At 39.6% G+C, this 12,561-nt stretch overlaps 1 protein-coding gene and 1 pseudogene across 1 annotated transcript in view; one reads left to right on the top strand and one right to left on the bottom strand.

The window, feature by feature from the left end:
* Mcm3 (minichromosome maintenance 3) overlaps positions 1 to 8,838 on the top strand; it is a 154,641-nt gene extending 145,803 nt beyond the window's left edge. Inside the window, exon 15 of the mRNA XM_068225217.1 lies at positions 8,471 to 8,838. Coding sequence (XP_068081318.1) covers positions 8,471 to 8,672 — 202 coding nt within the window. The 3' untranslated portion in view covers positions 8,673 to 8,838. The remainder of the gene's footprint in view (positions 1 to 8,470) is intronic.
* Positions 8,839 to 9,251: 413 nt separating this feature from the next.
* LOC136857513 (kinesin-like protein Klp61F) lies at positions 9,252 to 12,403 on the bottom strand (annotated as a pseudogene).
* Between the last annotated feature and the right edge of the window lie 158 nt (positions 12,404 to 12,561).

Raw genomic sequence — 12,561 nt, 5'->3', positions numbered from 1 at the left:
TCCTAAAGTTCAAAGAAAATATAAATCGTATGCAAGAGTTCATTGCCCTTTGAAGTTTCATAGTTTGTTCTGCAGTTGCATCGGTTAATACGACATCACAGTAATAAATTATTGGAAAAATGAGGGTTTGAATAAGTTTTATTTTCATGCTGTGTGGAAGAATGGATTGTTTCATTTTTAGGGGGTGAAGAGATGCATATACTTTTTTGCAGACACTTGTTATATGGTCATTCCAGTTTAATGTGTCATTCATGACAACGCCTAGGTTTTTTACAGACTTCTGAAAAGGTATAGCTTCACCACAGAGCATGAGGTTAGGCTGCTGTATGACGTTTAGCGTATTTAAAAGTCTAGATTGTCCTATTATGATTGGTTGCATTTTCTTCGGGTTAATTAATAGGCAGTTATCTTTAGCATACGAGCTAATTGAATTTAAAGTCGAGTTCATATGGTGGATTGCTTTGTCAATGTCAGGGACCTTAAAGTGTGAGTATATCTGAAGATTGTCGGCATAAAGATGATAGTTGCAGTCGTTCAGATGAGAAGAAATGTCATTAATATAGATTAAGAATAAAAGAGGTCCAAGAATAGACCCTTGGGGAACGCCAGATAGCTTAGTCCTCCATTCTGTAGTCTTCATGTTTGATACAACTTGCTGTCGTCTATTTTTGAGGTATGAGCCCAAGAGCTGAATAGCAGAATGAGCCATGTGAAGTTTTTGTAACTTAGCTAACAGTATGTCTATATTTACAGTGTCAAACGCACTGCTAAAGTCTAGAAGGATAAGTATAGTCAGTTTTCGTTCGTCCATAGCCCGTCTAATGTCATCCGTGATTTTGATTAGTGTAGTTGCAGTACTGTGTCCTTTCTTAAAACCAGACTGTAAGGGATCAAGTACAGAATGTTTTTCCAAGTATTTAACAATTTGTTTATGCATTATCTTCTCCAGAACCTTAGAAAGTGCTGTGAGGATGCAGACAGGTCGGTAGTCAGATGCATTGCTTGCAGGAGAGATTTTTGGGACAGGCACAATGAGTGCATCTTTCCATTTAATTGGGATTTTGCCTGAAGTAATGCAGGTATTAAGTAAATGCGTAAAAATGGGCAGTATTATGTCGATTATGTAATTCACAAATGAAATGGGAATTTCGTCAGCACCTGTTGCGTGAGATTTTATTGAATTAACTTCCCTTCTTACTTCATGTTCTGTAACGATATCAAATTCGAATGCAGGACGGACTGGGGATTGTTGCCTTAATATATTGTCAATGGTGTTTTGTACTGTCATTGTGTCAGGAGTTAGACGTTCCGTGGAGAAATATGTATTTAGCTCATCAAGGGACACCTCGGGATCAGTATGCTTCGCAAGTGGTTTGCCAATACCCAGTGACCGAAGTTGTCGCCATGTGGAACCAGTGTTAATGTTTTTGTTTAAATGCTGGAAATAATTAAATTTCTTGTTACGAATTACAAGCTTAATTCGGTTTCGAAGAACACGGTACTGCTCATGTACGTCAGCTAGTTGAGTCTGCTTATAGCGTCGGTGTAGTGCGTCTCGTTCTTTCATCATAGTCTTAACATCAGCAGTCAGCCAAGGGCAGGGTGGACGTGTTACTCTCACAGAACGCTTTGGTGCATGTTTGTTGTACAATTCATGTAAATGTGAATTAAATATTTCCACTTTCTCGTCATTGTCACTCTTCATCATTATGTCATTCCAGGGGCAGAGTTGTGCATCTTGTCTCAGTTGTATTAAATTCATCCTTTTAAAGTCTCTAAACGTTACATATTTCGGTCGGTACTTCGGCACGCGAAGAGAGTATGCTAAGTATATGAGGTCATGTTTAGATATGTCAGGAACAGATACTTGACCGTGGTGAAGGATTTTTTGAGGGTTATTTGTTATTACTAGGTCTATGAATGTATCAGCGGAAATAGTGGAAGTATGGACATGGTGGGTGGGTTTAAGGGGTAATATAGTCATGTCACACGATTTAAAAATATTTTGTAGTCGTGAGGCGTCGTTGTTCAGAGTTAATAAATTGATGTTAAAGTCCCCAAAAAGTATCACGTGCTCGTATGATGGTAGCAGTCTCAGTAAGCTGTCTTCTAAGTCATGGAAGTCTCGCACTGCGCTAAGTCATGGAAGTCTCGCACTGCGTCAGGAGGCCTATATACTACTCCTACAAGTACTTTTACAGAATTGACAAGCACCTCTACGAACATATATTCAGGAGCCGTTTTTACAGCAGGAGTAGACGTGTGAACAACTTTACTCTTGAGCATTGATTTACAATATAGGGCGATCCCACCACCCCGTCTGTTCGTCCGATCATGCCTGTGAATATCATAGCCCGATATGTCAACCATGCTTGCGGGAATCGAACTACGGAGCCAACTCTCGCTTACAGCAGCAATATGAATTGGACTGTCTTCAAATATCATCTTCAGTTCGTCGAGGTGAGCAACGATGGATTGGCTGTTGACATACGCACACAACAGGGCGTGATTAAATGACATCAGTTCCTTCTCTAAAATGGTATGGGTAGAATAGGAAGTAGAAAGTGTTGAGGAACGGTCAGTGGCAGGTCGTGTCCTTCCAGACGTATGTTCCGGTGAAAGGGCTGTGGAGGGAGAGTGTTGGGGGACTGTCCTACAGAGGAACGCTGGGGGGTGAGGGAGGGAGCAAGGAGGGGGACTTTTAATAGCCCTTCTCAACTCAGGCATGCTAACGGAATGTGAAACATGCAGCTTACCTTAATTTCCTCGTACATACAGTGGCCAGCTGATTCACACAAACACACACACACACATTCACAATTATGCACTAAATTAAAAATAAATAAACTACACAGGATGCACATTGTTCATATGTCGCTTTCACCATATTGCCTGATTAGTGATTGTAATTCCGCGAGTGAGTTCACTTGGAATTTCTTGCCGGATACGTGAATGATTATCCTTCCGTCTTGGCTGTATGTGTTACGCAGTCCAAAAGTGTCTCGTGCCTTATTCAAGATGTCCTTTCTCAGCCTAGTGAGGGATTCAGTTATAAGTAGTTTGGAGCCTTTCAGCTGTCGCTTAGCGCGCCATACTTGATCCCGCTGGTGGTAGCGGAGGAATTTTATTATGATAGGTCGATTACCCTCGGTCACTACGTCCGCAGTCGATCTACGTTGGCGTCCCAGTCGATGACAGCGATCGATGGAGTCCATGGACAGTTCGATTTTCAGTTTATCACGGAGAGTTTCAATGACCTTTCCATAGATGTCCTCATTAGGCGTTTCACTCACTCCATGCAGAAGGAGACAATTACGCCTACTGTACTGTTCCGCTTCGTCACTCCGAGCCTCCTGAATTTCCAGTCGTTTCTCGATATCTTCGACATTGTCTTTCAGAACAAAGAGTTCAGCACAGATGGAATTTCTAAACGTTCCGAAGTCCGCTTGAAGCACAGTCAGAACATCGCTGGGGTTGGTAGCACTGCCAGTGGGAGCAGACATGGCTTCCTCCAGGCGGGCTTGGAATTGAGCCATTTGCTTTTCAAAGCCTGTAATTCTTTCCTTCACTTCTTTGAGGGTCATAGTTGCACACACGATGAGATGGTATCCTAAACTTTCGAATTACACTCACTCGCGATTACGACTTGCTAGCTGTCTTGCGATTTAGGCAGGTGAGTTGCGGAGCTTACTTACACGCGTCTAGCTCTCAGCGCCATGCAACCCAACATACTAATTAATGAAGATAATTCACTCAAATTTTGCATTTATGCCATTGAAGAATGTGACTTACCCATTCTTCATTCCTTGAATGACTGTTGGCTGTGATACAAATGTTTCATTTGAAATAATTTCAAATAGAGCGCATCCACGTACTCCGAAAACATCGCAAGTTGGGACGGTGGGCGGATTCTAAATTTTTCATAAGTATTTCTGAAACACTGCTATATCCACAAATTGTATATATAGTGAAACCTCATTAGTGCTTTCCTCATTAACACGTTTTACCGCTTAGCACATTGTAAATTCGAATTCCCAATTATCGTATTAAATCAATAAGAAAATGTCTCTCTTATCACGTCACGAATTTTCACTATTACCACTTAGTACGATCACATTTTTAGTAGCCCTGAAAAAGTTATTTGTCATCCCTTGTGGAAGGAACGTGATTTCCAACTCAGGTAAGAGCCCTCGCCGCAGTTGTGTGATAACTGGAAAAGGCCTTAAATTCTTGAACTTCACAGGATAAATTGCACCTTCGGGGAGCAAGCCATTAGCAGCAGAAATGGTCAGTTTTGCTTGCAGGTTAGCAGTGAAACTTCAGAATAACACAATGAGCCTGTTTGTGCTTGTATTTTGCATTCCATTCAGAAGTTAGAAATGTATTTCACGTTTAGTTGTATAGTGAGGGGTAGTGAATAATTGTTGCGCGATAACCTCCATTTGGAACATAATTGTGTGAAGTTGACCAGCATGGTGCATATTCGTCCTGTTATAGCGTAATTATATACACAGAAAAAGTCGTGAAATTCCTTAGTAATGAAAACAAAATTAAAGTCTGTGGACTGACATCTACATCTTTAAGCGCACACAGGGGGCGTGGATCTGAAACTCGCACATTCCAGTTTTGACTCGATCACTCTAATCGAACTTGGTTGGTCGAAGTTTTGTTCAATTCAAAATGGCAGCCAAGATCATTCTGTTGCAATCTTACATGGCCGTGTATAACCTCCAATTCATTGTCTAAGTGTGTGACCTGAAAAATAATGTATAATAACCCACAGGTCCAAAATAAAAGGCTTCTACTAACATTTGTTTTAGAAGGAGTGTGATCTGCAATAATACTTTTGATATTTTTATGGGCCCTGTTCAAATTTTGTTCATACTTGTTGTTTGGTGTTTTTTAACACTTTTCAGTGCACCATTGTTATTTCATAAGCCCCACCGGTAAGTTCTAATATTTGTTCTCTCGTGTTTTTTCACATCTTTTAATACTCTCTTCTCATAAATGGAATTTTCACTGTACCCACTGACATACGACATAAAATCCCCTTACATCGGAAAAAATCGTATCTAGTGTTTCAACATTCCTGTTGGATAGTTTTTATTCATGTGTTCAGTAGTATGTTTTCTCACTTAACACGTTCTTTTTCCTTGTCCCCTGCAGAAACGTCTTAATTAGGTTTTACTGTATGTTAGAACGAATGTCTTTGTTCTCCAGTTTCCAATCACCAGTTCTTTTGTGTCTCCGGCTGCACACGTTTGGAAAGATCTGGCACAGCATTTTCACTCTCACTTTCTTCAATATTCTTAACACTCAAATAACTTTAATTGTTGCTATCACAACCTTTAAACTCGGGTTCATTTCCCAAAATATAATTACAGTAGAAACTCGTTGATTCAAAGTGGTTGGAACGCAAAAATCTGACTTCAAATTATGTTATTTTGAATTAACCGCTAACTCGTAATTCAGAAATGCCAACCCTTGCCGTGTCACAAAATATTCTAAGACTCATTAATGCATGCCATCACGTTGATTCACAGTCCAAACCTTTCAAACGTAATGGAAAAAACTATTTCCGAAATGTATGCAACAAGTGCATTTTTATTATTTAACCTGCCATTGGTATCATTGTTAGGTAGTTCATAACAAAATCATTCCTTATTAAGAAAAGTTTTTTTGGTTTAAGACTCAAACTTTTGAAACTCCAGATATTCCCAAATGAGTGTATGAGTCACATGTTTTGCTTTGTTACGCGATGATTCACGCATACGTGTCACATGGGGAAGTGCGTTCTGTCTGGCGTTAGTCCTCACCTTGCTACAATACCGATCGCTTCACAGGCAGTGTTAGGCGCATTCTAGCCTTGATACCTTTGGCGTCACAGTTTTTGCACCTTCCGTGCTGGTGTAATGTTTTAGTGAAAAGTGTCACAGTCAAGTTATAAAGGCTAATAGGCCTAGTGAATATGTTCTTTTGAGCTGGATTAAAGAAGACGACGTATTTACTGATGTTGACGACCAAGGCTTTGCTTCTGACTAAGTGATGCTCCTACTGAACATTCCACGCATCAAACTGATATGGAGCAATCCAATGATTCAGAAAGTGATATTGGTACAGAACTAACTGACACCCAAATTCTTCAGCCTATACCCTCCACGTCTTCAACGCAGTCACCTGGGATTTTTGCACCCGAAAGAACCACAGTGCAGCCTTCAAGACAACGGAAAAACTTGAAACGTCCATCCGCTACAGCCATAATGCAGCGTTCTGGACTTCGGTACATTGGAAAGGATAAATATACCAAATGTTATTTATACAAACACACACATAAGAAAGGGGAAACTACAAGCCAAAATATAGTTAGTAAATTACCAGGTGTCAGGGGTAATGCAAAAAAAAAAGTTCAGAGACGCCAAGGTGCCGGAATTTAGTCCTGCAGGAGTTCTTTTAAGTGCCATGCAGAAGGCCAGCGTCTCAATCGTCTGAGCAACTCAGCCCAGCTGATGCTTGTTGTTTAAAGGGGCCTAACATCTAGGTCATCGGCCCCTAATGGTACAAAATGTAATGACAAATCTCATCCACTGACCAGAATTCAAAACGTGATGAGGAAGAATGAATGGATGAATATGAATTTAAAATCAGCGAACCCAACTCACAATAAGGAAAGTTAGAAATAATTCCAAAATTAATCCACTGATTAGAATTCAAAAAAATGAGACATTGAACAATCAGTGGATTTGACTCGTAATGCTTCACCTTCCCAGAAGCTATCTTAAAACAGTGGTATATACTGACCAAGGGGAAGCTTCCAAAGACAATCCAGAATCGATGATGCTTTTTGTCTAAAGGGGTCCAAAAATCAGGTCAACAACCCCTCTTAATGGTACTTACTGCTAGGAAAGCAAGAACCATGGTATTTCTCATTTAATGTTACTAATCATGAGTAATGAAGACTTCTGGTGTTCCACACATTGTGGTACTACTCACAGGTAATGTAATACGCACAGGTAACACAGACGTATGATGTTTCTCACATTACGGCGCCACTCATAGGCAAGGCAAATCCATGGTGTTCCTCACATAGGTATGCTAATCACAGGAACTCGTACTATCCTGTGGTGTTCCTCACATAGTGGGTACAAATCTCAGGCAACGCAGACCCACGATGTCGCTCATATAGTGTTACTAATCGCAGGTAAAGCAGACCCACTGGGTTGTCATATAGTTGCAAGAAACTATTCTCATTTTAGATCCCATGTTGAAAATCAATTGAAAGGAGAATAATAATACATTGTTTTCCACATATTCCATACTTTAATAGCATACAAAATTATTAAAAATGTGGTACATGTTTCACTCATTTTTAGAGCATCGTGGTCGTCAAACGGCCGAGAACACTAACAGAAATGTAGGCAGGAGTCGAAGGGATATGTCAATAAGCTCAATATGTAGTTGGGAGAATGCCACAATTCAACTATCAACATAAAGCTTGAGAGTCCACATCAGACCTAAGCCCTGCTCACTCACACAAGATATTCAAATCTTGATTAAGATACAAATAATGTTGAATTTAACAAGTTCCAACAAATATTAATTTATTACATTAAGTACATCTTCATCTGTAATAAATCACCTCACATTAGAGTTTTGGATATTATGACGACGAACACAATAATAATTGCACCTGATCTCATAATTTGTTTTGAGGGTGTAATACAGTTCATTTTTCAAGTTTATATGATGTGACAGTTTCTTCAAAATTTAAGAAAATTAATAGTTTTAATAGATTGTGAAAAATAGTCACACTTAGAACAACTAATTGACGCCACATATGTGAATATTGTAATAGTTTTAATTTCATTGTTGATAATTGTTATATCCTATATCACAGCCATACGACGTAATATATAAGACAATTATATTTAATAAGGTTTCTCAAAAATGTTATTATTTAAGTTTTTTAATGACATATCATGTATACAAATTCAAGTTCAATGTTCCTAATTAACCTTGTGATGACAATATGGCTGAAGATGCTCTAAAAATGAGTGAAACATGTACCACGTCTTTCTTGGAGGTTTGAACTACCCGGTCTACATGGGATAGCATCCTCCTTTCGGGGCCCATCGTCAATGTGTTAAAATGTATTATTTCTTTATTTCATTAATTATAATCATAAACAGTTGTTTCTTTGTTTCCATCATAATTATTTTTAAGTTCAAACCTAACCTTAAATTTAACAGCGTAATTGTTATTCATTTTTGAGCACGTTCCCTCTTTATGATTTTTTCTCAGTCCCCACGAAAATGTCCTAACCAGTTTGGGCTGTATTGTATTGCCCAACTTTAAACATATTTGTACTCTATTAATTGTATTCAGATGGTCTTTTATCCTATTCATATTCATCTTTGTTTTTGCAGAAGTTTCATAATTGGAAGAAATTTTCAGAGCTCTGTTCTGTCCACAGGTTCAAACTGTACAAGGCGAGTTTGGCTAAAGTTTTCCGGGAATCTCGACTTCAGTCCCTCACCCTCTCCAGAGTCACGGAGTTTGCGAACAGTGAATCAGGAGGCGAGCCTTTCAGCGAGAGTGAGGTGTCAGCTGCTATGGAGCGCCTCACCGACGCCAACGTCGTGATGTTGACTGATAACATGGTTATTCTCATATAGAACTGTACTGTAAACATCATGTAAACATTGTGTACAGATCATCAGTATTGTACTTTGTCAATATCTATGCCCTTTTTCTTGAATTACTTAAACTGTGCTCTAGAATATGTAGGTCCTTCCTGTGTGTTTGTAATATGAAAATAACTAAGTTGTCTGTTTCACTTTATGGATATATTTTTATGTTAGCCGACCACTTTTTCCAAATATCCTTGTTTTGGTTTTTTTTTGTTGTTTTTTTTTTCCTCAGAGAAACTGATCAACATTAAGGATGAAAACAGTGTATGATTGCTCATAACTTCTGAACTGTTTCCTGCTACTTTCATGTTCTGAACTCCCGTGTTGAATGTGATAAAATATTTGCAAGAGCTGATCTACAAGTCAACATTTTTACATATTTGTACGCTACTATGGTCGTCTGACGAGAAGTCATGTAGATTAAATTTAGTCTTCAATCGGTTGTCACAAAATTTCTATATAAGGTTGAAATTGTTTTTATAAAAATATAAAACTCTGGACCCTCTTAATAACTACTATAACTATACTTATATACAGTATACAAATCATGTAACAATTAGTAATGAAAGACACTACAACACTAATTATTACGAGAAGTCAATATTTTACGAGGTTTCCTCGTCACCCGACCCTTCTTTGCACTTGATATTTCGTCCTTCACAGTGTTTTCCTTCTCCTCAATCAACATAATATCTGGAGCACTGCTGCCTGACTGTAGCACATGAGACGATTTACTGGGGATGTCACTGGTTGATGAAGATGATCCAAGACATTGCAAGGGTACATCTCTATCTGATGATGATGATGATGATGATGAAAGATATTCTTCAGAGCCAGATACTGGCATTGCAATGCTGGTTGTAATTCCTGCTTCTTCCATTCTAGCCCTATACCTCTGTATGATCAGTTCATGTGGAGAAGTGGGCTTGAAATTTCTTGGGTATGTGATCTCTTGCCTCTCAGGTGTTTTGCCTGAGGGGGCATAATGCTGAATGTCCTCTTCTATAAATTTATTAAGATCTCTATTGAGTTGCTCAATGTTATTTCCCAAATTGTAGGCAATTGTCTGTGCACCCTGCAGATGAGTTTCAACGTCTGTGGAGCACTCATCTTTTACCGTTTCAAATAGGTGAACCGGATCTCTTATCAATTCTGTATGAATAGCGACAGATGACTCCAACTCCTTAATGATGTTCAGGCTTTGTCCTTTGTGGTTTTCCTGAACAGTTCTTAAGTTTGATGACACAATGGCAAGTTCATCGTTTAATGACTGAGAATGCTCCTGCCAAGTTTCACTCTCTGATGACGTGACTTTCATAGCATTGTGCAATACTCTGTCAGAATTATTCTCTATTTCACTTAGAGCACCTGAAACTTGACGACTGAAGGTCTTTAGTCTTTCATCCATACGAACAGAAGTATCATCTGTAGAAGTCAAGATTTTTGTTGGCTCACACTCTTGTAGGTTATCCAAATCTTGGTGCAACTCTTCCAGTTTCTCTTGCCTCGAAGAGTTCATTTTACCCATTTCCTCACAATTTTCATCAATTCCGGCGGAGAAAGTAGTTAAAGAATTCATGAAGTGTTGCATGGTTTGCTGCATATCCTCAATAAAGGAGCGCTTGGCAACCTTCACAGACTGCAGAGTAGCTCTCTCTTGCTCAGAACTGTTCTTTAAGTACTTTAATTTCTGCAAAATGCTTTCTTTAAGGTCTTCCATTGTTTTATTTGTCTCTTCAACTTGCTCAGTAACTATTCTTTTGTGTGTCACCATTTCAGTAAGATCTTTCCTGAGAGCTTCATTTTCATCCCGAAGTTTAGTAACATCCAGTTTGAGATCCATTAATTGCCCCTGGCAATAATCCGAGGCCTCTTTCAGAATCTTCTGGCGGGCGTCCCGTAACTTTTGTACAGCTGCCTGGGACTGACCAAGCACCTCTACACTGGGATCCAACTTGGCAAGTTCCTCCTCTAACAGTTGTTGCAAACTGATATGAGCTTGAATTATTGATGTAACCTTTCCTTCAGCAACACACGACCATTTCTTAACATCCTCACAACAATGACCTAGCTTTACTTGCAAAGTTTCTGCGAACTGCTCTTCGTCCTCTTGAAGTTTCTTGACGTCCGACTGCAATGTTGTCAAAGCCTGCTCAGCACAATTCTGAAACTTCCGGCAGTTGGCACTGTTGTCATTCTCCAACATCCTTCTCCTATTGAGAGAGTTGTGCAAATTTTCATTATCTGCAACAGCAAGCAGATTATGGGCCTGTTTCTATCAATTTTTGTTCTGTGGTCAGGTGATGCTCTATGATGTATTCCTTCTCATTTCGATCACAAATGGTTTCTTTTAACTTTCCTTTTGTGCAATCGAGCTCTTGCATTGCTTTCACCAGTCGATCCTTATAATCCGCTAGAGACAAACTGAGATCAGCGTTCAGTTTCTCTCTCTCCTCTAAGCATTCTCTTAGTTTTAACACTGCTTAGAAGTGTGGCCATCTCATTTTTCTGCGTTTCTATTTGTCTCAGCATATCATAATAGTTTTCTGCAGCCACATAAATACCATTTCGTTCTCTGCTTGCAATTAAATCTTTTCTCAGCCTTTCAATCTCTTCTGTGTATTCCTTGATCAAGGCTTTCTTGGCCATTTTCTGGTTAATTTCGTGTTTATTCTCGATATTCTTTGCTCGATGCGCATATTCCAGAGTGCTCAGGGTTTCTTCCATATTGGAGAAATGCGCAGAAACAGTAGCTATGATTGACGTCTTTGTCCGGCCACCAAGCGACTCTTGCAGTAGCCTGGTGAGTTTCGATTCTCTATATGGAACATGGGGGGCTCGTTCCACCAGAGATGTAATCACACGGCCTAAGGTTAAAAGGGATTGATTAATGTTGCCAGCTTCGCGGGCTCCCTTCTCTGTGGCCCCCGATCGCCCGATGTTCTCGCTTCCCGCTAGATCCACAAGGTTCAATTTACCCAATTTTATTAGCTCATCGCCTTCCACAGAGTTCTCCTTAATATGGACCGTGATGGTGAAGACTGTGTGTGACCGGCTGGAATGAGCATTTAACATGGTTGCTGCCGTTTGCCTTTTCAGCGAACCTTTCTCCATAATTTCATATACTTTTTCTTGCTGCGCACTGTCAACTCTTGCAGTCCATGACCAATGACTGCTCCTTTCTTAGTGGCATCTTCATACAACTTCATCTTATTGCTGTCATCAACTGGAGACAGTAAATCCAGCAATTCCTCATTATACAACTCCAAAAATGAAATTTTCACAGAATATTCAGCCTGAAGAATGCGGAGTTCATCAAATAAGTGACTTAGTGCCCATGGAATTATACCCATGAGGGGATCCTCATGCCACATCATAGCAGGATCATTAGACTTTTCACCTTCCATGGTGAAAGTCTTTCCAGTACCAGTCTGGCCATAGGCAAATACTGTACAGTTATAACCTGCCAAAATTTCCGAGACAAGTGGGCTGACAACAGTTCGATATACGTCAGCCTGCTGACAGGAGGGTCCAAATACTTTGTCGAACATAAACTTCCTGGAATTCTTGTCAAAGGGCCATTCTCTAACCAGCAGCTCTCTTGGTCCAGGATAATCGATAACATTTTTACATTTCTCATTATTACTCAGGGGCCTCATGCGCACGAACACTTTAATGTGTTGGTTTTTATCCTTGCTGCCTGTGCTAACATCCATAATATCTTCTAATATGCCACTAAATACAACACACAAATATTTCAATTATTTTAGCAGAACGTTCCAACAACTCTGGCCGTTAATATAATACCCCACATTTAAATATCCTTACCGGGTGAGTTGGCCGTGCGCGTAGAGGCGAGTTGGCCGTGCGCGTA

Source organism: Anabrus simplex, chromosome 1 (assembly GCF_040414725.1).
Source record: "Anabrus simplex isolate iqAnaSimp1 chromosome 1, ASM4041472v1, whole genome shotgun sequence".
NCBI lineage: Eukaryota > Metazoa > Arthropoda > Insecta > Orthoptera > Tettigoniidae > Anabrus > Anabrus simplex.
The sequence above is the reverse complement of the archived record's forward strand: the minus strand, read 5'-3'. Positions and strand labels throughout refer to the sequence as shown.